The sequence below is a fragment of the Prionailurus bengalensis genome, chromosome B4, assembly GCF_016509475.1.
Source record: "Prionailurus bengalensis isolate Pbe53 chromosome B4, Fcat_Pben_1.1_paternal_pri, whole genome shotgun sequence".
Classification (NCBI taxonomy): domain Eukaryota; kingdom Metazoa; phylum Chordata; class Mammalia; order Carnivora; family Felidae; genus Prionailurus; species Prionailurus bengalensis.
The window spans coordinates 49,100,373-49,127,017 of record NC_057358.1 but is presented as its reverse complement, the minus strand read 5'-3'; the positions used below and the strand labels follow the sequence as shown (position 1 = coordinate 49,127,017).

General features: G+C 37.1%; 1 protein-coding gene across 5 annotated transcripts in view; it reads left to right on the top strand.

Moving 5' to 3' along the window:
- The window catches only part of EPS8 (epidermal growth factor receptor pathway substrate 8), a 192,956-nt gene that overhangs the window by 139,200 nt on the left and 27,111 nt on the right, over positions 1 to 26,645 (top strand). For 3 of the 5 annotated variants that reach the window (XM_043561935.1, XM_043561936.1, XM_043561937.1), the window contains 9 exons: positions 4,116 to 4,198; positions 4,817 to 4,953; positions 8,477 to 8,550; positions 9,844 to 9,970; positions 12,139 to 12,227; positions 12,603 to 12,677; positions 18,015 to 18,163; positions 20,923 to 21,106; positions 25,878 to 26,008. In XM_043561935.1, the coding sequence (XP_043417870.1) occupies positions 4,116 to 4,198; positions 4,817 to 4,953; positions 8,477 to 8,550; positions 9,844 to 9,970; positions 12,139 to 12,227; positions 12,603 to 12,677; positions 18,015 to 18,163; positions 20,923 to 21,106; positions 25,878 to 26,008 (1,049 nt within the window). The remainder of the gene's footprint in view (positions 1 to 4,115; positions 4,199 to 4,816; positions 4,954 to 8,476; positions 8,551 to 9,843; positions 9,971 to 12,138; positions 12,228 to 12,602; positions 12,678 to 18,014; positions 18,164 to 20,922; positions 21,107 to 25,877; positions 26,009 to 26,645) is intronic. The other 2 variants (XM_043561938.1, XM_043561939.1) reach the window with 1 other exon arrangement.

The window sequence follows — 26,645 nt, the reverse complement described above, 5'->3', positions numbered from 1 at the left end:
CTGAGCTGAAGTCACTTAACCAACTAAACCACCTGGGTGCTCCAATAATTTATTAATTTTTTAAATTTACATCCAAGTTAGTTAGCATATAGTGCAACAATGATATCAGGAGTAGATTCCTTAATGCCCCTTACACATTTAGCCCATTCCCCCTCCCACAACCCCTCCAGCAACCCTCTGTTTATTCTCTGTATTTAAGAGTCTCTTATATTTTGTCCTCCTCCCTGTTTTTATATTATTTTTGCTTCCCTTCCCTTATGTTAATCTGTTTTGTATCTTAAAGTCCTCATATGAGTGAAGTCATATGATATGTCTTTCTCTGACAAATTTCGCTTAGCATAATACCCTCTAGTTCCATCCATGTAGTTGCAAATGGCAAGATTTCATTCTTTTTGATGGCTGAGTAATAACTCCATTGTATATATATACACCACATCTTCTGTATCCATTCATCTATCGATGGACATTTGGGCTCTTTCCATATTTTGGCTATTGTCAATAGTGCTGCTTTAAATATTGGGGTGCCTGTGCCCTTTCAAAACAGCATACCTGTATCCCTTCGATAAATACCTAGTAGTGCCAATGCTGAGTCATAGGGTAGTTCTATTTTTAATTTTTTGAGGAACCTCCATACTGTTTTCCGGAGTGGCTGCACCTGTTTGCATTCCCACCAGCAGTGCAAAAGAGATCCTCTTTCTCCACATCCTCGCCAACATCTGTTGTTGCCTGAGTTGTTAATGTTGGCCATTCTGACGGGTGTGAGGTGGTATCTCATTGTAGTTTTGATTTGTATTTCCCTGATGATGAGTGATGTTGAGCATTTTTTCATGTATCAGTTGGCCATCTGGATGTCTTCTTTGGAGAAGGGTCTATTCATGTATTTTGTTCATTTCTTCACTGAATTCTTTGTTTTTTGGGGTGTTGAGTTTGATAAGTTCTTTATAGATTTTGGATACTAACCCTTTTTCTGATCTGTTGTTTGCAAACATCTCCCATTCTGTCAGTTGCCTTTTAGTTTTGCTGATTGTTTCCTTAGCTGTGCAGAAGCCTTTTATTTTGATGATGTCCCAATAGTTCATTTTTGCTTTTGTTTCCCTTGCCTCCAGAGACGTGTTGAGTAAGAAGTTGTTGCAGCCGAGGTCAAAGAGGTTTTTGCCTGCTTTCTTTTTGAGGATTTTGATGGCTTCCTGTCTTACGTTGAGGTCTTTCATCCATTTTGAGTTTATTTTTGTGTATGGTGTAAGACAGTGGTCCAGGTTCATTTTTCTGCATGTCGTTGTTCAGTTTTCCCAGCACCATTTGCTGAAGACACCAGCTTTATTCCTTTGGATATTCTTTCCTGCTTTGTCAAAGATTAGTTGGCCATACGTTTGTGGGTCCATTTGTGTGTTCTCTATTCTGTTCCATTGATCTGAGTGTCTGCTTTTGTGCCAGTACCATACTGTCTTGATGATTACAGCTTTGTAATACAGCTTGAAGTCCAGGATTGTGATGCTTCATGCTTTGGTGCTATTCTGGGTCTTTTCTAGTTCCATACACATTTTAGGATTGTTTGTTCTAGCTCTGTGAAGAATGCTTGCGTTATTTTGATGGGTATTGCATTGAATATGTAGATTGCTTTGGGTAGTATTGGCATTTTAACAATATTTGTTCTAACTGTCCAGGAGCATGGAATATTTTTCCATTTTTTGGTGTCTTGTTCACTTTCTTTCATAAGCTTTCTATAGTTTTCAGTGTTTAAATTTTTCATCTCTTTGGTTAGATTTATTCCTAGGTATTTTATGGTTTTTGCTGCAATTGTAAATGGGATCAATTCCTTGATTTCTCTTTCTGTTGCTTCACTATTGGTGTGTAGGAATGCAACCGGTTTCTGTGCATTGATTTTTATATCCTGCAACTTTGGTGAATTCATAGGTCAGTTCTAGCAGTTTTTTGGTGGAATCTTTTGAGTTTTCCATATAGAGTATCATGTCATCTGTGAAGAGTGAAAGTTTGACCTCCTCCTGGCCGATTTTGATGCCTTTTATTTCTTTGTGTTGTCTGATTGCTGAGGCTAAGGCTTCCAATAGTATGTTGAATAACAGTGGCAAGAGTGGACATCCCTGTCTTGTTCCTGACTTTAGGGGGAAAGCTCTCAGTTTTTTTCCATTGAGGATGATACTAGTGGTGGGTCTTTCATATATGGCTTTTATTGTCTTGAGGTATGATCCTTCTGTTCCTACTTTCTTGAGGGTTTTTATCAATAAAGGATGCTGTACTTTGTCAGATGGTTTCTCTGCATCTATTGACAGGATCATGTGGTTCTTGTCCTTTCTTTTATTGATGTGACGTATCACATTGGTTGTTTTGCAGATATTAAACCAGCTCTGCATTCCAGGTATAAATCTTACTTGGTTGTGATGAATAATTTTTTAATGTATTGCTGGATCCAGTTGGTGGTATCTTGTTGAGGATTTTTGCATCCATGTTCATCAGGGAAATTGGTCTATAGTTTTCCTTTTTAGTGGGCTCTTTGTCTGGTTTTGGAATTAAGGTAATGCTGGCTTTATAGAAAGTGTTTGGAAGTTTTCCTTCCATTTCTATTTTTTTGGAATAGCTTCAAGAAAACAGGTGTTAACTCTTCTTTAAATGTTTGGTAGAATTCCCCTGGAAGGCCATCTGGCCCTGGACTCTTGTTTTGGGGGGAGATTTTTGATTACTATTTTGATTTCTTTACTGGTTATGGGTCTGTTCAAATTTTCTATTTCTTCGTGTTTCAATTTTGGTAGTGTATATGTTTCTAGGAATTTGTCCATTTCTTCCAGATTGCCCATTTTGTTGGTGTATAATTGCTCATAAGGCATCTTCAGTTTTATTTAACATCCTGCGTAATAGAGAGCCTTTGACAGGATGTTTATTATATCTTCCTGAAAGTAAGATATTCTTATGGCAGTAACACTGAACTAGGGTGCATTAGCCCTCACAATTATTTAGGAATGTGACCTTGGCCAAGCTATCATGAGTATTCTTCAGTTTCACTAATTATAAAACAAGGAGAACATATTAGATAATCTTTAAATTTCCTTTCAGCTCTAAAATTTTGTGATTATCTGTGCTTATGGTAAAAGGATATACAACATACATATTTGAGAAAAACATACATAGTTACAGAGAACCAGCAGGAATAAAAAATAGAAGATGAGTACATCCTAGCAAGAATCTAATATGCAGTAATAATCACTGGCCATAAATAAAATTCTTTGCTACTAATCTTACCTTGTTTCTCAAGAAAACCCAATCAGATATTCTTGTTGGGAGAGTATTAGAGAAGTTAATTGTTTGGAGAAAGTTAACTTTTATCTGAAATGACAAAATAGGATACAAAAGGATACAACCTAGTGTTGGGGGTTCATTCCATGATTATAGTGTATTTGTTCTAAACTGAGAGTATCTGCTGGGTCTGAGTGATATGTTGCAGTAGGTTAATAGGCACCCACTGGAGCCTGAGGATGAGAATGGGAAAGGAGCTCTGTTCCTCACGCGTTCACTTCTATTTCCTTCATTTCTCCTTAGGCAGAGATTTTCCCCCAGTTATACTTTCTGCATATACCTATACTTCCAGCACATGCAAATCCCTCTCCTCTTTGCCTTTATGCGAGGATAACTTGTGTCTAAACTAATGGAATCTGGACTAGATAATCTTTAAAAATTTCTTCCCGTTTTAAATTTTGTCTTTGGGGCGCCGGGGTGGCTCAGTTGGTTAAGCGTCCGACCCTTGATTTTGGCTCAGGTCATAATCTCACAGTTCGTGGGGTTGAGCCCTGTGTCGAGCTCTGCGCTGACAGAGTGGAGCCTACTTGGGATTCTCTCTCTCCCTTTCTCTCTGCCCCTCCCCCACTTGCATTCTCTCTCAAAATAAATAAACAAAATAAATAAATAAATTTGGCCATTATAAAGTTCACCATCAAAAAACCACAAGAGTCATGTTTGGAAAGCACGTTTAAAAAAAAGAAAACACTTCTTTTGTGTCAGGACACTTACTGATTCAGACAGGAAACATAATCCCTTTTTTTGTTGTTGTTTGAACCTACATATCAAGACAAGAAAAATCTATGACCTCCTGTCTTTCATTGCAGGCAAACCTCATTAGTGAAGACATTGAAAGTGCAATCAGTGACAGTAAAGGAGGGAAACAGAAGAGGCGGCCCGAAGCCCTGAGGTAAAATCATTAAAAGGGATTGAGGGGTAGAATTGTTTTGTTTGTTAGAAAAGTTTTTTCATTTGTGGTTTTTTGTTTTGTTTTTTGCTCTAAAGATTTAGAAAGATTGCCTTCAGTGAAGGTATATTTTAGAGATTACAACCTGTGATTTCAACTCATTTGCTCTTCTGAGTTTGTCAGTTTATGGGTTTATGTGTGCACATTTTCCCTCCATGTTTCTGGTCTTTCTCTGAGAAGGCTTCTCTCTCACGTGTGTTGTCCAAGAGAGTCAGGACTGATGAGTGACAATTTAAGGGAAGGTCAGCCTAAGGGAGTACAAATAGATGTGAGGAATATAGTTAGTTCACAGCCTTTCCAAATCACAGGAGACACAGGAAAAAAAAATTAAACCTAGTGATCAGTGAATTAAAATGTTCCTATGTTTTTGTATTTGATGTACATTTGTAAATATATATAATATGAAATGGTTAGGAAACCCTTATTGTTCTACCTCTTGAACAAGGTAGAGGTAGAAGGTTGAAGAACTAATAAGGTTGAAGAACTAATACCATAAACTGAGAGAATTGATAGAAAGTAAGATGGTAAAAAATTCTTTTTTTTTTTTTTTGTCTTTTTTAGGATGATTTCAAAAGCAGACCCTGGTATACCGCCTCCACCAAGAGCTCCTGCCCCAGTGCCCCCTGGGACTGTTACCCAGGTGGATGTTAGAAGTCGGGTGGCAGCCTGGTCTGCGTGGGCAGCTGACCAGGGGGACTGTGAGTGTTTCTAGGAACTGCTACTTCTTGAACATTTATTATGGGTTGTGACATAGTTCTTGCTTTCAAATTCTGATGCTGATTTCTGAGCTAAAGCCTGAGGTTAGCTTTTTTAATTGAAACAAAACTTAGAAAAGAAATTTAAGCCTTGGACACTTTAAGACTATTGTATACGAGAGTTCAGGCCAGTCATTTAAATAAATATGGTGTTAGGATTATGGTCCCTTTTTTTTTTTTTTTTTAAATGCAATCAAAGATGGGAAGTTTGACTCAGCTAACAAAAAGATGGTAACATGATATATACCAAACAAGAGTCTACCAGTTTGTTTGTTTTTAAAGACTATACTTCAGAATTCTTTCCATTATTATTATCTTTCCTATTTGGAAAAAGTGTTGTGCTTTCATGAAAAGGATATCAGGGTAGTATTAGGACAAGAGTAAAAGGCATTCTCCATCTGGCTAAGTTTGTCAAAGGGACCCTTGTGGGCACCATCATTTTACCTTGGTATTCTTTTTAAAAGACAAATCACAGCATAGAACATAGTGTAACATTTTACATGTCAGAATGTTTCTTGCCAAATATGAGATTGTTATGACCGATAATGCCTTATGATATGTTGTTAGGTCCAGTGTCTTCATTATAAGGGTTAATAATTGTGATCCAGCAAGTTTGAATTTGATGAAGCTTCACTCTTTTGCCTCACAGTTCAATAGACTTCTTAAATCACTTATCCTTTATCTAATAAAGCATTATTCATACAGGATATCTAGCAGGGTAGGTAAACAATAGAACTTGGTGGCCAAAATGAGTGACACTGGGCTTTATTTTGAATCTGATGAGTTGCAAGTTAGACTCTGGAATAAGACCAGGATCTACTGTGTGACCTTGGACAGTATCTCTCTGTGCTTCAATCTCACTTGTAAAATGGGGATAATAATTCATGGGTTGCTGTGAATCTGAAAGCAAGTAACGCCTCTAACAGTATCTCTTGCAGTGTAGTACACATAATGTGTGGTTGGTCTCACTTTTGCCAAATGGAGTTCATTTTATTTCTGAAATGCTTTCCATTTTATTTAGTGTTTTGTTTTGCTTTGTTTTGTTTTTTGGTATCCTTGAAGTTATTTTTAGAGATTTACACATAAGCCCAGCTACCAAACAGATGAAAGAAAGAAATCTTTGAAACATCCATTTATCAAAAGTGAAGTAGCAGAATTACTTACTTTAACTTTTATAACAATTTCTGATTTTAGAAATTTATAAGGTAAATTTCTGTTGATGCTTTTTTTTTTGTAAAATTTTGTGTTTAAAAAAACTGGTAGGAGTTTATAGTGTTTTTTACTTTTTGTTCTTATGGTACTTTTGTTGTTGCTGCTGTTTGGCAGAAGAAATGTAGGTTTTGAGAGAGATCAAAATGGTCTTCCTTGAAGTTGAGGAAGGATAAGACATCTTAAGTTTACAAATATTCTGAATAAAATTGTAAAAACATCTGTAAAACTAATATAATTTACAGAAATGAGAAAATTTGTTCCTGGGGTGTTTGTGGGCTCTCATTAGGTTTTGTCTAAAATATGCTGTGCATTCTCATCTATTTAAATTAGAGTAAGAAACGGTTTTCAGAACTTCTAATTTTCTACTAGACCAAATAGAACATAACACTTACGCATGTGAGGTTCTGTCTGGATCCAGGCCAGTTTTTAGTTGGAAATCCACTGCACGCCCCCCTGCTTCCGTGACCCCCCCGCAAGAAGTATCTTTTGGTCCCTCTGCAAGTTCTGGCTGACTCAGGCTAAAATCTCCTTTGAATCCTTGACATAGCCTTACCCATGGCTTCTAAAAGTGGTCTCTGTAGAATAGTGGCAGAAGGGGTCCTAGGTGATGAAAAAGTCTGCAAGATATTGCACCTCTCCCTTATCTCACCTGCCAAGTGACATTTTGGGACCTATCTGGAGTTCCTACTAGCTATATTTCAAGGTCAACTTGCTGCTTTCTATAGTATACAATACCCAAGGAAGTAGCTAACCCATGCAAAACAGCATTTAACTGGCAAGATTTCATGAATGTAAATTTTAATTATCTTAAAGTACTTTACAGCCACTAATTAAGTTTCATAAGACTCTGTAATTTCTTCTTTTGTGTGTGTGTGGGGGGTACCTATTCCTTTTTTGGGGAAAAGTTAGGCATAAAAAGGCATAGCGATACAGAATTTTGAGTATTTTTTTATAGTTTTCTGTATTGAATATCATGAGTCATGATGTATTATGAGTTGCATTTCCATTATTGATGGTACATTTTTCCTGTTTCATCTGTACAGTTTTTGGGTTTTTTTATTCCATATACTGTGAAATGTTTGTAGAAGTATCTGTGTTTAGTAGTAGTGTTAACCAGGAAGGAGATCATGATAATGACCTTACAATTAACATCATGCTTTAGCTCAATGAGCTAACTTAATATCTTGAGTTCTCTTAAGATATCTATTATTTAATTTACAAATCCTGTAGGGCATTTATACTTTTAAAGTGTAAGTCAGTGAGCCCAACATTGCATGTTTTAAGCTTAATGACATTTTAAAAAGCACTTTACTGGGGCGCCTGGGTGGCTTGGTTGGTTAAGCGTCCGACATCGGCTCAGGTCATGATCTCACGGTCCGTGAGTTCAGGCCCCGCATCGGGCTCTGTGCTGACAGCTCAGAGCCTGGAGCCTGTTTAAGATTCTGTGTCTCCCTCTGTCTCTGCCCCTCCCCTGTTCATGCTCTGTTTCTCTCTGTCTCAAAAATAAATAAACGTTAAAAAAATTTTTTTTAAATAAATAAAAAGCACTTTACTGTCAGAATTTTTTTATTTAAAAAAATTTTTTAAATGTTTGTTTTTGAGAGAGAGAGAGAGAGAGAGAGAGAGCACAAGTGGAGGAGGGGTAGAGACAGAGAGGGAGACACAGAATCTGTAACAGGCTGCAGGCTCTGAGCTGTCGGCACAGATCCTGATGTGGGGCTTGAACTCAGGAATGGTGAGATCATGACCTGAGCTGCAGTCAGAAGCTTGGCTGACTGAGCCACCCAGGTGCCCCTACTGTCAGAATTTTAAAAAGGACTTTACTGTCAGAACCCCCAAAGCTTTATTATAATCAAAGTGTTGGAATGTGTAAGAATTGGGAGGTTTGTTACGTTAGAAATAGTTGGCCAGTTTTTGAGGGGTAGGTGCTTAAATGTGAGTTGGTACTTGTTTTCTTCTGTAGGGATTATAGGATGACAAGTTAGGATTGGTTCCACAGGCAGCTGTCAGGAAGAAGGGAGAACAACGGGGAAGTTACAGGGTGAATCAGCATTGTGAAAGTTGAAAGCTCTGCCCAAGTCCTTCTTTTTTAGTGGTAGCAAGAGTGCATGTCATTCATAGATGACGAGCAATTTTGATTCTGTATCTAAAGAAGGTGTTCTCTTTTGTAAATGGTACTCTTTTCATGTTCCATTACCTATATTGATACTGCTCAGGCAACAGGTGGAAAGACTTAATGGTTTCCTTTCTTTAGTTGAGAAGCCAAGGCAGTATCATGAGCAGGAAGAAACGCCTGAGATGATGGCGGCCCGAATTGACAGAGATGTGGTAGGTCTACCATTCATCTTTAGATCATTGACTTTTTGTTTTGTTTTGTTTTGTTTTGTTTTGTTTTGTTTTGTTTTGTTTTGTTTTGTTTTGTTTTTTAAAGGGGAGAAAATATCAACAGGGAAAATGAAGTTGATTTAAATAAAGGTGTTCTGTGGAAAGTATATTTTCTCTTTCCATTGGTGGTTATGCCCTTTGAATTATTTATCTTAACTGTTTTTTGCCTTTATGCCAATATTTAGTAGAATAGGGCTCTGATAGAAGAACTAGCATATTAACTAGTTTACAAAGGAATTTAAACTGAATTATCAGATTTGAGGGATTTTAGCTTTTTCATAGTTTGTAATTCATAATTGAAATATATTTTAAATATATCTTCATGACATTTATTAAAAAATGTTATAATTCCTAAAAAATAAAATGTAAATTTTAACTCTTTATAAAGGATAGGGCTGTATTTATTTTTATTAGTCCATAGTAATTTACTTATACAGTGAGAATGTCCTGTGATGTAATAACAACATATGGTCGTAATATAATTATTTTTATACTATACACACATTCCTAGCTTATTTGTAAACAAATACTTAGAGGAATTTGAAGTTTGGAACTTCATTTTTATATCACACCATTATTTATTACACTTAGAAGTTTATTTAATCCCGATTTCTAGTCTTTTAAATTAGAAGAATGTCAGGTTTCACACAAAGTAGAGAAAGTCAGCTAAGACTGTAGTATAATCAAAATTCATCCAATAATCCCTGAAAGCATAATTCATCATTGATTCTATTTAACCATGTAGAAACTCTTATTAATGACTATTCTAGGTTATCTATGTGTTTATTAGGTTATACAACATTCTGTATACCTTTTTCCATGAAATAATACTGTCGGTACTTTATTGGGACATTTGTTAAAAAAAAACAAAAATGGTTAGTGCTCTTCTAACAAGATATTTCTTAGAAATTTTTACCCTAATTTTATGTGGAAGAAACACTATGAGAAAATTAGAGTAGTTGAAAATAATTAATAATCTGAATAGATACTGTGAATGTTTTCTTGATGGTATTGAAAATAGAACAAAATTAAACTAAAGAAAAATGTGAATGTCAGACTTCAGCCACAGGTATAGATATATTCAGTTTAATTCATTTCTTGGAATTAGTGCTAAACTTAAAATTTGCACGTGGGAGGTATTTTTTTTTTCTAATTTTCCTTTACTGACAGTATAAAGTCAAGGCAAAAAATTGTCTTATTTTGTTTTACATTTCATTCTGTAATTTCTAATTCCAGCAAATATTAAACCACATTTTGGATGATATTGAATTTTTTATCACAAAACTCCAAAAAGCAGCTGAAGCATTTTCTGAGCTTTCTAAAAGGAAGAAGACTAAGAAAGGTAAAAAGAAGGGGCCAGGAGGTAAGTTGGATTTTCTTAATCTTCTAAAGACCTTTGAGAACTCCAGTGCTAGGCAGAGTTTCTGCCCTTGTGAACTGCTCAGCAAAACTCCATTGACAGTGGGCCAAGATCCCTTTTTTTATTTTGGGATAGCACCTGGAAGTTAGGCAGAGACTAAGATGAGCCCAGGGAAAAGTCCATTTTGGTTCAAAGTTGGCTATGGTAAGGAAAGAGTCTAGGATACTTCACCTAAATCACAGAGACTCTGAGATGCAGCTGGTGACCATCTGTTTATAGTTTTAATTAGTGACTGCAAAATTAATGTCTGCTAAAGTCATAGCTCTTTTCTTCCCATAATTGGATGTATTTTATTGTAAATATAGAACCTCATTATTTTGTTAGAAGGATTGATTTTTCTCATTAACATAGTTGCAAATGTCAGTGGATTTGATTTTTTTTTTTTAATCACAGAACTCCCAAACAATATGTTCAGGTCACATACAAGCAGTTTTTGAGTATGCTGTAGTTAGCTATTTAAAATGGCTTCAAAATATATAAGCTTGCAATTGTAGAACATAATGAAATACATAAAAGAATAGTAAATAAATATCCCTTTCATGACACATGACTTTCCAGTCTTTCTCTAGCTCATGTCTATATCATAAGCATGTGACCTGTAGACTTGTCTTCCAGATGTGTATATCTGGATATATACGTCACTTCCTTATATTCTGAGATTAAGTATTATTGCTTCCTTATGTCTCACACCTCTTATTCCTGCTGTATTCTTTATGAAGGGTGTTCTATCCTTTTGGTCACCCAGATTCTAGACCACAGATTCTTGTATGATTTCATTCTCTAGCTTACAGCCAACATCAATATTATTTTTTCAATGTGTTGGGGTTTTTTTTTGTTCCTTTGTTTTTGTTTTTTTTCTTTTTGGGAGAGAGAGTGTGTGAACAGGGGAGAGGGGCAGAGGGACAGAGAGAGAATCCTAAGCAGGCTCCATGCTCAACGGCGAGCCTGACATGCGTCTCGATCTCACAAACCATGAGATCATGACCTGAGCCAAAATCAAGAGTCGATGCCTAACCGGTTGAGCAACCCACATGCTCCTTCACTGTGTTTTATATCCAGTTGTTTTCATTTTCATTTGCATAACTAGTGTCTGCTTCAAACTGTGATCATTTTTACCCAGCTCTCTAAGTAGTCTTCAAGCCTCCAGTTTTTTATTCTGGGAGGACAGTTGTCTTAAAGCTCTAAGGCGGTCACTTTGTTCTTCTGAAAAGCATGTTAATTCCATGTTCTGTTGAGTTAAGTCTACTCCTCCCCTTGGCAGTCAAGGTCACCCACAATCTAACCTTGATCTACTTTTCTATCCTCGTGTTTCTTTGTTTTAGTTTGTTGTTTCATGTACATACGATTTCCTTTTTTCATGTTTTTTACTTATGCTGTGTTTATCCAACCAAGACATTTTCTTACCAAATTGCCATGTAACAGACTTTCCAAATCTCATCTTAAAGGCTACTTTCCCTGTGAAACATCTTTTAGGTGTACATCCTCCCAACTCCCAACCAGGTGTAGTCTCTTTCTATAGTACTTCATTGGTGTATCTTTGTTACTTATCTGATTCATGTCTTCCATTAGATTTTAAGGCCCTACAGAGTGGGGCCTATAACTTACACATTTAAAAAAAAAAGTTTATTTATTTATTTTGAGAGAGAGCAGTGGGGAGAGGGGCTGAGGGAGAGAGAGAATCCTAACCAGGCTCCATGCTCAGTACAGAGCCTGATGAGGGAGGGGCTCAGTCTCATGACTGTGAAATCGACCGGAACCAAAATCAAGAGTCAGATGCTTAACCACTGAGCCCCCTGGAGGCCCCATAACTTATACATTTTTATAGTCTTTGCAATGATAAGCACAGTAACTGGGACATAAAAAGGCTACAGTATACGTTTATGGAATTGATGAGTAATTGGTAGTGCCTAAGGATAGAAGAATCTGTTTCAAATGTCAGACCATCTTAGTTTGTTGCAGTTAGTCTATGACATGTGGTAGAGTAGCTACACAGCGTGGTATCTGGTATGATCATCAAATTTTATAGGCGCAAATGTGTTCTACTTTTTCATTTAATGTATTTTCTTAGAACTTTGCTTTCATCTGTCCCTCTTTCCATTTATTTCTTTCAGAGGGCGTTTTAACTCTGCGGGCAAAACCTCCTCCTCCTGATGAATTTATTGACTGTTTACAAAAGTTTAAACATGGATTTAACCTTCTGGTAGGTGAAATTTATTTATATATAACTAAAAGAAACAAATGAAAGAAATCAAAGCCTAGCCAGGATGTTATTGATTAAATTAAGAGATAAGCTTTTTCCTGTGGGTTTTTTGGTATGTGTGTCTTGATTTTTCTTTAATTAGGACAATAGCTAGTAAAACCTATGTATCTAAGCGAATTATCAAAAAGGAATGATTCCTAACTTTTTAAAAACTAAATTCCCCTAATCTGACTTACCTAGGCTGATTAATACACTAAAAGTGAAAGTAGTAGTAAAGAACTCTTCCTCTGAGTCTGTGTTGGACCTTCATGAGTGTCTGTTTTTTTGCTTGATTACATCATAGTAATCTGTTTGTCTGGTTTCTTAATGCTACAGGCCAAACTGAAGTCTCATATCCAGAATCCGAGTGCTGCAGATTTGGTTCATTTTTTATTTACTCCATTAAATATGGTAAGGCTTTGTTAATATAAGAAAGGAATTACTCTTAGTACGTTTTTCAACCCCATGTGCCTGGCTGGAGTTACCTAGACAGTTTTTCTTCATCACCTTGCATGGATACTATTTCCCTTGGCATCTGTGCACATATCAAGAATGTGCAATTTGAGAGTTTGAAAGAACCTTAGAAATCATCTAGTTCAAACACCTTATTTTACAGTTGAGGAAACTGATGTCTGTGACAGCGCTAGGGAAATGAAAAGAAAGATTTATCGGATGCTGGTGTTGCAATGTATACTAGTATATAATAGAAATAGAAATGGCTATAATAATATAAAAGCTTTTCTCTTTCTCCCAAAATAGGCTAGACATGAGGAGGCGCTGGTACTGGATGGAAGGTTTTGCTCATGTATTTATGTATTCACAAATATTGAGAGCCTGCTGTGTGCTTCGTATTATTCGTAGCTTATCAGGAACAAAACAGACATAAATTTTTACCCTCTTGGAACGTATATTGTAGTATGGAGGGGCAACTGTTAATCTAAATACATGCATAAATAATGCATTTTGCTAAAAATAAGTGTTACTTGAAAAAATGCAGTAGGGACAGAGAACAGGGAGCATTTCAGGTGCGTGCTCATGCAAGTGCGCACGTGAGTGTGTGAGCTGGAGTAATACCCTTTCTGAATAGGGTTGGTTAAGGTGAGAAGGTGTCATTTGAGCAAATGAAGTGAGGAATGAGTCATGTGGATTTCTGAAAGAAGAGAATTCCAGGTAGAGAGCAGCTATTGTAAATGCTCTGGGGTGGTAATTGCAAATTATGCTCTTGGAATAAATAAGTATTGTGACTGACATAGAATGAGGGAGATCTTAATTGGAAATGAGGTTAGCAAAGAAACAGAAGGTCATATTTTGTTGGTCCTTGTAGGTGATTGTGAAATCTTGTACACTTTGGAAGGTTTTCGCCAAAAGGATTCTTCTGGCTGTAATACTTGGAGATCTGGCGGAAGAAGAGACTGGAATGGTTATTAGAATAATCCAGATTGGAGATGACGGTGTTTGGATCAAGTAGCATTAGAGATCGTAAGAAGCCTGATTCTGGGTGTAAACCATAGAAGCAACACTTTCTGGTAGATAGGACATGCTGTGCAACAGCCAAGCGTATCTCCAAAGTTTGGCCTATGAGTGAAGAGATGGCCTAATTATTAACCAAGATGTAGAAAACAATAGGTAAGACAGAGACTACTACCAAGGTAGTAGTTACAAATAAAGAAGAGGAGTAAGGACTGGTGGATCCCTGTGCAGTTTCAGTGTGAGGAGAATGGAAAGAGCCAACAAAGATTTGAGAAAAAGCAGTTAAGTAGGGAAAAGAAAAATAAGAATATGACGGTGTTCTGGAAGCCAAATGAAGAAAATGTTTCCAAGAGGAAGAATTGAACAACCGTGTCAGATATCTGTGTGGTGGAAGCTGATTTTACCTCCACGTTCTTGTTACAGCTGTACAAAGGCAAAGAAAGATGATTTGTCTTTAAGGAAGTGACTCTGAAATTAAACAGATAATTTCTGCCTTTGTCCAGTTGGCCTGAATGTTCTCATATAGCCACACCGAACACCAGAGTAATATAGTCTCCATCTGTGTTGGTTCATCTAAAATGTAGGGGCTTCTCTTTCTAGATGGAAGAAGAGAGTGGACACTAGGGAACAATTAGTAGTCCTTGCATTGCCCACTATATGTCAGGTAGAGTGACAGGTAGGTAGTACAATTTTTTTCTCCCCAGAAAACTCCCTTCTCATACAGGTATATTTTTATATAAGGCATAATTAAAAAAATTTTTGTTAATGTTTATTTATTTTTGAGAGAGAGAGAGACAGAGTGAGAGTGGAGGAGGGGTAGAGAAAGAGGGAGACACAGAATCCGAAGCAGGCTCCAGGCTCTGAGCTGTTAGCACAGAGCCTGACACGGGGCCTGAACTCACAGACCATGAGATCATGACCTGAGCTGAAGTCAGAAGCTTAACCGACTGAGCCACCCAGGCCACCCCCCTCACATAAGGTATAATTTTTGAAGCTAAAAAGAAGGATGTGTTGGAAACAATTCCCTTTGTAGAGGAGTTGGACTTTCCTATGAGCTTATCCAGCAAAAGGTTATATACCCTTGTGTCATAGGCCAGGATCCAAGATACACATCTTCATTTTCTGAATTTTCAGTATCCAGGTATGTTCTTTCCTTATATGGTATGATAGTATACTTCCCTTCCTATTTTATATTTCTTATACTTGCAAATATTGTAATAGCAATTGTTCCAAGCTGACTTTATGTAGAACCGTCTTGTCCTACAGGACAGCTAGGAGAATTCACTGGAATATTTAAGAGTACACAAAAAAAGTGCTGGGGCTTAGGAAAAGCATGGCGACAGAAAGCAGGCAGAACAATTGTTGGCCCCACATACAGACAGATATGAAAAGAGACTGGGCTACAAATCACTCTTTTCTACAATTCCACCAATTAGCTAGGTCATTCCCATTTTGTGGGAGGACAAGTGAGCAAGGAGTAAGAAGAAGGCAGAATCTGTTTTAAATACTTCCAGGAGGACAAAGTTTCCTGTTTTCTGGGCTAAGGCAAGCACAGGTAGAGTGGTTGTGAATGGCTTTCCCTGTCAGAAGGGCAGACAATAGAGAACAGAATGACAATAGCAGTAATGATAATTGTTAGTAGTGTGTGATTATTTGGTGTTATTATTTCTATGGCTGTTTTTTAAAGAGTAAGAACTATATGAAGCCAATAAGCTTAATTTTGGTTTAGGGCATATGGACATTATGGTTTGAGTTCTTTAATATTTATCAAAAATGGAGCAAATTCAAATGCATTTTTCATAGCTTTTACTTGATTATCAGAAAAAAAATGAGAAAAACAAAATCCAAGTTACAAAAAGGAATAATAAATCTTCTCCTTTCCTCAAGGGCAACTAGACAAGACCTGAAGTAGCATATGAAATGAATATTGCTTTACAAACATAGGAAAGTAACATTATCAGCATAAATGTCAGAACTGGGCAATAAAAGATTAGAAGATGAGAGTCCAAGGCTACATTAATAATTTATGAATGCTCCCATATGTTGTTGCTATATATAGAACATCAAATTTCTACTTGTCTAGTTATTATTGAATAATTCTTGCTATATAAGCTCTTTTAAAAATTAGATCAAGGCCATTCACATGCAAAGAAGCCCAGACTAGCTCATTAACAAAATTTATATTCCTCACTCCTTTTTAAAAATATTTATTTATTTTTGAGAGACAGAGAGTGTGTGTGTGTGGGGGGGGTGCATGCACACTTGTATGAGTTGGGGAGGGGCAGAGAGAGAGGGACACAGAGAATCCCAGGCACTATTAGTGCAGATCCTGACACCAGGCTCAAACTCACAAACTGCGAGGTCATGATCTGAGCCAAAATCAAGAATCGAATGCTTAACCTACTGAGCCACCCAGGTGCCCCTATATTCCTTATTCTTTAACACATTTGATACTGTCTTAGTTTGCGTATTAGGAAGTGTTGGTTATAGAGCAGTTTTTTGCCACCTTCTCATTCTTTCAAACTCTTTCACACATTGTAAGTAACTGCGTAGTCATTACATAGAGAACTATAAGATAATAGGACTGGTTTCCCTAACATGTAGAAATTAGCCTTTGCGATCAGGCTATGTATCTGAAAATACGATGTATTTTATCTTTGTTTTTCATCAAAAATGGCTCCTTATTAATGGTGTCTCTGATCAAAATATGTCTGTTGCTCTTTTAATGTTCTGCCTACAGAGATCCAGATGTATTACTTGGATAAGAAACTTGGGAAGGAACGTTCATAAAGAGCCTACTTCCAGCCACACAAAATTGAATGGCTTTAAACCTTGAAAAACCTGCTGCCTGCCCCCAGCATCTGCACACAAGCTTACCTACAGCACACATACATGCAAACCTGCCTGACATCCTTTCTCCAGAGGGAACTATGTCTTGCAGCTTTTTATTTACATTTCTTTTGTTTCATTCCCTCCTCCCTCTGTGAAACCAAAGATTTAAAAATTCCTTTACTCTTAGATTTTACTCCTTAACTTTTCCTTCTTAATCATCCCTACACATTTACTAGAAGTGCTTATAGGGCTTGGAAGTAAGAAAATTACATGCCAAACAGTCAGGGTGGGTTTTGTTCTCAAGTAAGAGCCAATGTCCCTCCTTATCTTTGGTCTTTCACTGATTCTCATTCATCCCTCCAACACTGTGTTTTCTGCAGTTCACTTGGTCCTAGTCCTCACGGGAGGGAAAAGTGAAGAATAAGCCATAAGTTAAAATGTAATATGTTGCTAATACATATAAATTGTTTTGGGGACAGTGAGGTGCCTCAGAGCTATGCTGTGGGTTAAGAAGGGCTTCCTGGAAGAGGTGGTACTGGAGTAGAGTTCTGAGTGATGAACGAAGGGCCTCATGGGGAACTGGGAAGAAACATGTGCAGATACACAGAGGTATACGATAGCATGGCATGCTCAGGGCACTTGGATGACTGGGGAGAAACTGACTCTTGGTCTGAAGCCATTCAAAAAAAATCCCTTTTTACTTGTGCCATATCTCTGGGAAAGTGAAATTTTTATAAAAGGGCTCTGGTTTCTGCTCTAGGAGATAACTACCATTCTTTAGCCAGGAAATAGCCTCTGAGAAGTCAATTTGGAGCAGTTTCCAGACATACACTTATCATCATTTTGTTTATCAGAGAGTTGCACCTGTTTATTTGTTTCTGCTAGTCATTAAATTATCCATTTTAAATCAGGACAGTTTCCTAGAATTAGATTCTGGGAAAAGCTGTCATAGATTCAGAGTACCAGTTCTCATTCTTCTCTCACTTTTCTCTCCGGATCCTTTTATTTTTGTATGTCTTTATAGGCACAACCATAGGCTGTTAACGTGAGACTTATTTCTCTCTAGAGTATTCCTTTATAGAACCGTATTTTTCAAGTTGGGCGTAATAGATTTGCCAGGAAAGATACATGTACTTTTTTTTTTTTAAAGCAAAAAGCAGATAGTTAAACCTTAGAATTCTCTGGATAGCCATTAGTATTTTCCAGGGAAAATACAGTCCTGTGCAGCCAATAGACAGATCCTGTGAAAGTCGTTAAACTATTAACTTTTCATTCTAGATTATTAGGCACTATTAGCCTGGGCAAGTTGACTTAACAAACTGTTTTTCATTCAGTAGTACGCTGCACAACGTCAAAATTTGAGTATATGAAAACAGTGCTTGTTTGGGGCATAGATTTTAAGTGATCATCATCTTAGTGCTAAAAAATGATTTATTGTCGTTTTAGGTGGTGCAGGCAACAGGAGGTCCTGAACTAGCCAGTTCAGTACTCAGCCCCCTGTTGACTAAGGACACAATTGATTTCTTAAATTATACTGTCAACGCTGATGAAAGGCAGCTTTGGGTGTCACTGGGAGAAACTTGGATGAAAGCCAGGTAAGTGTATGAGTTTAATACCTATAATACTTTAAGTATTGTTCTTTGTTATTACATGAATCTAATGAGACATACTTTTAGCCTTCTACTTATGAAGGACCAGGCATTACAGAGAAAAAGCCTAAACCCTTCAAAAGCTAGTCTAGTGGAAAAGATATAAAGTATGCGCAATATAAGGCATGTTAAGTACCAGGAGTGACACATAAACTGCTGTTGTTTGGCAAGGTGGAACCATCAGGAGGAGGATTTAAAGAGGAGGGTAGTTAGCTTTCAGAGAAGGGCTGGCATTTAAATCAATATATAATAATAGTCACATATTGTGTAATATATATGTACACACCATACATATAGGGTTTGCTAAGCAGTCTTCCATGAACTTTACGTAAGTACTATTGTTGTCACTATTTTACAGATAAGGAAACTGAGGCATAGAGTGGTTAAGTAATTTGCTCAAAGCCATATAACTCTTAAGTGGCAGATCTGCCATTTGTATTCAGGCAGTCTGGCTTTGGAGTTGATGTCCATAATTATTTTGCTATGCTGCCTCTCAGTAGGATGAGTAGGATTTCCATGAATACATAATTGGGAAGGGGTTTTTCTAATAGAGAAACACAAATGAGGGCATGAAGCAGGAAGTCAAGAGAATGGAGAATGAATATGGGTTTAGCTGACATATAAGCTTTGGGTAGCAGGTGCTTGTGGAAAAGGGGGAGAGGAGAAAATGGTGTTAAATGAGGCACATGGAAATGAACAGGTGGGCTATGAGGGCTCCCCCTGCCATGCTATGGAGTTGGAGAAGATTGTATAGGCTGCAGAGAACCACTAGCTTTGTGAATAGGAGTGTGACATAATCACATCTGTGTTTTAGAAAGATCAGTCTGGTAGTTGAGCTCAGGGAAGACAAGATCCTTCTCTGGGTGGAAAGAAGGAGGGGATCATTTTAAAAATTGTATCTTGTCAATAAAGTGATTGTGGAAGACAGATCATTAACATTGCATCATTTATCGTTGCAGTATTAAAGTTTTTCTGAGCAAAGCAAGGTATAAAACTTTCTCATTTTATGACATTGAATAAATAATTTTTGCCTTTCTTATCCAAATCATTTTATTGCTCTCACTACTTAGAATAAGCCATTCAGGTGGTCATTTAGAAGCTTTTCTTCCTAATGCTTTTGGATGGACTAGCCTAAAAGTAATGGATCAATTCATACTTTCTTTCTTCTGTTTCTTTTGTGGAAACACATATAAACTGTTCCCACTTGTATTTTACGCTTTGGCAACAGCTTGTGTTGGAATATGGCTTACATATTGAATGGTTTACCAAGCAAAAAATTCTTTAAAAGCACTGTAGTTGTTACTTTTATATTGAAAGCATTATTTAAATTTATTTTTATTATTTGTATATTAATGTATCATGCTATTTGTATATCATACTATGTAAAAACTTGGTTAAACAGATTTCTTAAATCCATTAGATATTTGTAGGTTATGATCTTTTGATAAGTCTAAGTGGGATCTTTTAATATTTTCACATGAAACTTACTAAATTAATCAGATCTCATAGTACAAAAGTAACCTATATTTTTAAATTTCTTGGTTTTGGGTCCTACCTCACAATGAGAAAATGAATGACCATTGGAAAAACTACATCAAAAGAAAATACACTGTTAGCTCTTGACATGAGAGATGGTCATTTCAAATCCTAATTGTTAAGAGTATTAGGAAAAGAATATACTGATTTAAAAACTCATAAAGATAACAAAAATTATGAAGGTACTTAAAAATCTGAATAAAGTGGCTCATTTTATCATAGTAGAAATATAACCTGAAGAATTAATCTTTCACTTGTGAGAGATAAAACAACACAGTGGAGCAGAAATGAACCTATAATTTCTGTCCCAGGTGTTTTTGTGGTTCATGAGTGATTAGGAGCTCGTAGAAATAAGTCTCACTCAGAGTCATTAAATAATGAATGGGTAATGATTACGGTTCCAGATTAGTCCTAACTTGATTTCACTGATTAAAGACTAGCTGATAAATTTAATTTATAAAATTGGTAATGTTTCATTTAGAGGACTTATTCCTTTATAAAGCATAAACATTCAGAACATTCTCTGTTATTTCTTTTTAGAAAGATATGTCTGACACCAGGAGGGTTGGTTATGATGATGAGAGGGAAGGGAAGGGAAAGATGAGAATCTGAAACTACTTTAGATGCAAGAGAAGTTCATGTTCTAAATACTTTCAGCACTTCTAGCCTCACACTCCCTTTCCAGTTTTTCAAAACCTATATCCATGTTACGAAGATGAATGAATGGAGAATGGAGGCTATGTAAAAAAACAGATCGTGAAGCAAAATTCAATCTTCATTTTGTTGGCATTACAATCTGGCATAAGCATGTTCCTTTTCCCTTTATGTGTGGAGAGAGGGCAGATTACGTATGCTTTGTTTTTGTTGGTTTTTGAGAGAAAAAATGTTTACTTTTGAGAGAGAGAGACAGACAGACAGAGCAGAGGCTGGGGAGGGGCAGAGAGAGAGGGAGACACAGAATCCGAAGCAGGCTCCAGACTCTGGGCTTTCCGCACAGAGCCCGATGCGGGGCTCGAACTCACAGACCGAGAGACATGACCCCAGCTGAAGTCCAGCTCGACTGAGCCATCCAGGAGCCCCTGTTTTTGTTTTTTTGTGGCTAACCTTGTTGAAAGTAATTTTGAACATGGATACATTTCTTAATTTTATGCCTTAATGTCCCTCTACAGAGCAGAGTGGCCAAAAGAACAATTTATTCCACCATATGTACCACGGTTCCGCAACGGTTGGGAGCCCCCAATGCTGAACTTCATGGGAGCACCGATGGAACAAGATCTTTATCAGCTGGCCGAGTCTGTGGCAAATGTAGCAGAACATCAGCGCAAACAAGAGACAAAAAGATTATCCACAGAGGTAAAGTTTTTAACATCACTTTTTGTAGAAAGTGCAGTAATCTGTGCATTCTCTTCTAATTCTGATAGTGAGTTCTAGTTTTATTGATCTGAAGATAGTTCTAGAACTAATGACTTAAATGTCCTGCTGCCCTTAGTTACCTCTCAGCTTTTTATCGTTGTTGTGACAGTTGCTCTGTTTCCCTGTGAAGCCCAAGCCGCCCCGCCCCCCCCACCCCCCATATCATTCTTCCACAGCCTGCCAGCCATCACCCTGCCAGTGCCCTGGTGAGCCAGTCTCAATTTTTGAGTGCCTAGTTTCTCTCCTTGTCAGGGAATCACCCTGTTGCCTGTTGGCTTGTTCTATTTTTCTCATCCATTATCATACCCTTAAGACAGCTCCCTGGGGCGCCTGGGTGTCTCAGTTTGTTAAGCGATTAAGCGTCTGACTTCAGCTCAGGTCATGATCTGTCAGTGAGTTCGAGCCCCGCGTTGGGCTTTGTGCCGACAGCTCAGAGCCTGGAGCCTGCTTCAGATTCCGTGTCTCCCTCTCTTTATGCCCCTCCCCTGCTCATACTCTGTCTCTCTGTCTCTGTCTCAAAATGAGTAAACATTAAATAAAAATTTAAAAAAGACAGCTCCCTGGACCTAGGTCTCCTAACCTGTCCCAAGCAGCTTTTTCCCAAATGTCCCATTTGTTTCCTCCTCTGTCCCTTCCTCCCCTCTTTCCTCCCTCCTGTCCCTCTTCCCCCTCCCTCCCTGTCTTCCTTCCTTCCCTTCCTTCCTTCCTTTCATTTAGTTCTAAACCCTGGAGCCCTCTCAGCCTGGCTAGAAGGCCAGAGCTTCTCCTGGATTCATTCCCCAGGCTCAAATGAGCATTTCTAACAGTATCATACCTTGAGAAGAATCACAAAATTTACTGTATCTTTCAAGTATTTAGTAAGCTTTGGAGTAATAACCTATTTTGGGAGCCAGTGGGGGGATTGAAATTGGCTATGTTATCCCTTCACGTCTCTTAAAAATGACTTTTCTGTGATTCTTCTTGTTCCGTCAGAAAATTAAACATTGCTTAAAGCTGAAGCAAACCAAACAGGATGATCAGAACCTGAGGAATTAGGTGAATGAGGTCTATTTGGAGAAGAAACAGTAAATGATGACTAGATCCCCCTTGAGGTCCTGTTTGTTTCCTTTATTTAATTCCGTAGATAAATTTTCTCAGACTGCTGTGGGTATTCATAGCAAACATGATAGGAAGGAATGATTAGCAAACTAGAGTAAATCTTCACGTTTAAGGAAAAACACTTATATAAATTAAATTTTTAAAAAATCATTCCCTTGAACAATAACCATAATATTATAGAAGATTAATTAAATTCCAAAACTTTAAAAAAGCACATGTACTGCTTTGAAGATATGTTTTTTCCTAATGTAATTGTTTTCTCCTCTGGCACAATAAGGGTAGAGTCTATAACTGCCTGTCCTCCTAAATGAGGGATTAAGAAGATGACTTCACAGCCCTTTGCCTTGGTCGGCAGGCACACATCCCTCTCCAGACCTCATCCTGATGGATGGTGATGAGGATTTTATAGTTCAGACCTCATCACTGTGGATTTTCTTTCCTCATAGAGGGTGACTTTTCTAGAGGGAAAAAAAGATGTAATCAAATAGGAAATTATGATACACATGTTGCTGCTATAGTTACAGCTGACTCTTTTCAAATCACAGGAATTTCTAGCTTACAGTCTTTATATCTTAAATAAGAAAATACATCCACTTAATAATACATGCCTCAGAAATTCACTTCTGTGAGTTCTTTTTCAATTTGTGTATTTAAAGGGAGAGTAATGTGTTCTGGGCTCCCAGTGTAAAAGTTGTCTACTCTCACTGAATAAGTAATTTTAAAGGAAGAATTATTGAGAATCTTTCCTTATAATGAGTTATCATTTTCCTGTTGTAAACTATTTGCCATTTTATGGCTTAAGTACTTATTCCGAGGTTTTAAAAAAATGAAGTGAAAAGCGCCTGCTAGCTGTTCTAGGGGAATTGATGCCTTAAGAATTTGTTGGAAAAGAGGCCGAGTAATGGTGATTTAAAATACATAAAAAATGCAATCATCCCTAGAAGAGAAACTTTATTATACTTTATTGCTACTAAAATAAATGCACTCAGGACAAGACTTGGATGATTCAAGATCTGGTGGTTTTGTTTAGAATCGAAAGGCATAGGTGACGTGGGGTGTCAAATGTGGGTAGCAATACTCAACTTCTTTACTTCCTCTGAACCAGCAACAGCCCTAGACAAGGCTGTGTATGTAGTCATCACAGTTAGTCATTTGTCATCATTCTCTCCTCCCTCCCAATATTCCCAGTCACTCTTAGGACCCAGTGATCTCATGCTGGCTGACCTCACTCTGTTCTGTTCAAAGTTAGCCAAAGGTGAGGGTGATTCTACCAGGTTCTTGCACTCCGCCTTTTATAACAACCTTTAATAAAAAGCTGCCTAACCATCTGATGCCTCTGCTCTCAACCAGGGAAATGAGAAACCAACTTAATTAAGCTATTTATTTTATTTTTAATTTCAGCTTTATTGAGGTATATAATTGGAAATCCTAAGATATTTAAGGTGTTCATCTGGTGATTTGATACACATTGTGAAAGGACCCCCCTGTCTAGTTAATTAACACATTGACACATCTATCACCTCACATATTTATCTTTTTTTTTCTTTTGGGGGAACATTTAAGTTCTACTCTCTTAGAAAATTTCAATTATACACTATAGTGTTCTCAGCTATATTCACCATTACATTATATCTTCAGACTTCACTCACTTATAGCTGTAAGTTTCTGCCCTTTTACCAAATTCTTCCTATTTCCCCCAGCCCTTGGTACCCACTTTTCTACTCTGTTTCCATGAATTTGACTTTGGTTTTTCTTTGTGTAAATTTCACATATAAGTGCTATCGTGTCGTATTTGTCTTTTTCTGTTTGGCTTATTTCATTTAGCAGAATGCTTTCAAAGTCCATCCATGTTGTTACACACAGCATTATTCTCATGGCTGAATAATACTCCATTGTATATTTATACCACATTATCCATTCATCTGTTAATGGGCATTTAGGTTGCTTCCCTGTTGTGAACAATGCTGCAGTGAACATGGGGATGCAGATATCTCTTCAAGTTCCTAATTTCATTTCCTTTAGTATTATACCCAGTAGTGAAACTACTGAACATTTCTCATTTTTTGAGGAACCTCCATACTGTTTTTCATAGCAGCTGCCCCAATTTACATTCCCACCAATAGTGTACAGGGATTTCCTTTTTTTTCCACATCCTCACCAGTACTTGTTATCTCGTCTTTTTGATGATACTCACCGTAACAGGTGTGAGGTGACATGTCATTATGATTTTGATTTACATTTCCTGGATGATTAGAGATGTTGAGCACCTTTTCATGTACCTTTTGGCCATTTGTATGCCAAAGGATGTCTGGAAGGATGTCTGTTCAGTTGCTCTACCCATTTTTTATTTGGACTGGGTTTTTGTTTGTTTGTGTTTGGTTGGTTGGTTGGGTTTTTTTGTTTTTGTTTTTGCTCTTGAGCTATGAGTTCTTTATATATTTTGGATTTTAAGTCTTTATCAGATACATGATTTGCAAATGTTTTCTCTGAGTTTGTAAGTTGCCTTTTCGTCTTGATGATGATTTAAGCTAAGGTATTTAAATGGTGAGAATTTTTTCTTTGTGTGTTAAGTGCAGTGTATTCCAGTGAAATATCTTCCAGAGGAGTAATATAGTGTGAGTTTTTTTGACATCTACACTTGTCCACTGAAGAAACCCTACCCACACTGTGTTTATCCATACTCCAACTAACTCTGTCATTAGAATGAACTGTAGTAAACATGTATCTAACACTTTTCTAAGACATTTCCAGTTTCAAATATTCTGCCCCAGTGAGTTCACAAACACTTTCAATAGCCAAGGACTTCCATTGCTTCAGGGTCTATTGTACGTGTCCCATACTCATTTCACATAAAGAAACAGTTAAAAATCTTTACGTACTTTTTTTTTTTTTTTTGGTCTTTGTTTTCTTTGTTTTTTCCTCATAGCTTTAAAACTATGGTGCTCCTTGGGACCCACAGACCTCAGCTCCCCCTCCTGGTAGCACCTAGTAGGCTCATGTCAGAATTGTGTTAAACATAAAAAGAAATTACTCCCATCATTATCTTACCCTGGACTACTGACTCTCAAGATCTGTATGTTTCTGCCTTTCTGTATTTTCCTCAGTAGTAAATCTGGTAATAGTGCTGCCATTTAAAAAAAATAGGGACTGTGTACATTTAAAAAAATGAGAGGGTGGTATAATTTTAATACACAGAGTTTAGATGATTTTCATGTGACATTTACTTTGTTTGACTAGTAAAGGTCTGTTCCTTAAACTTAGAGAGCAAGGGGGAAGAGTTTTATTCTTGTTTTTAAACCAATTTCATTTTATATAAATTGTTAACATCTATCTAATACCAAAATCACCTTCAATGGAATTCCTAAGGAAAGAATGTATTACTTGCATACCCGGCTATTTTCAGAGTTAACATACAGCTTTTGTACTAATGACTTTTCCTGTTATAAATAGGTATTTGATAAAAAAAATGTACCAACCCCATTTCATAATTTGTTAGTAATGGTCAATCACTTGAAAATGAAACTGATCATATTATAGTGGAGGGTTTTGTTCACTGACGTCAGTGGTCATTCAAATAGTCTTAGCAATTCTTTAATCTCTGTTTCTCTTTCAGCAGTCCAGTGTATCAGAGTATCCTCCACCTGATGGGTATGCATTCAATAACATGTACACAAGAGTGCCCCATCTGGACCAAGGGGAAGCTGCTGTGGCTTTTAAGCCAACTCCTAATCTCCACGTAGATAGGTAAGATTTCATGGGCGCCACTTGGAGAGCTGCGGATGACTGTCTCTGATTTAGTGCAAGTAGAGGTCCCAGTGTCTGCTTTGTTCACTACTTCTTTAAACTTTCCATCTGTTAATTGTTTGATAAAATTTCAGTTGTTCCTTTATAGAGCTGGCTTTGATAAAGAAAGCCTCTAGTCTATAATTCTAACTGGAAAACCTCCAGCCTATAACTCTAATTTAGAGAAAATGCCTTTGGATGACTTTCCCTTTTTAAAAAGGTGCTCTGACAAAATCTGTGAATTAAGAAGAAAGAAGAATTGTTTTTGAAACTCTCCACTAGTTTATACCAGATGGTCTCTAAGGATCTTTCTTTAAAAGGAAACAATTTCCATCTTTCTCTCCTTCCAACAAAAACAAACCTTCCCTTAGATAGAACTATTTCTAAATATAAACTAAATATTTAGAAGAAGTCAGTGTCTTATTTGCCATTCTTACCATTTCATCTTACTGTATTTTATTTTTACTTTTCAGTTTTAGCTTTCATTTATTTCCCCTTAGTTTCACTCTTGAAAAAAAATTCAGCGTGGGTAAATGTGGAGAACTGAGATGGGGGAGAAGTAATGGCACTGGAGAAGGTTCACTTCTTCAGTCTTGTT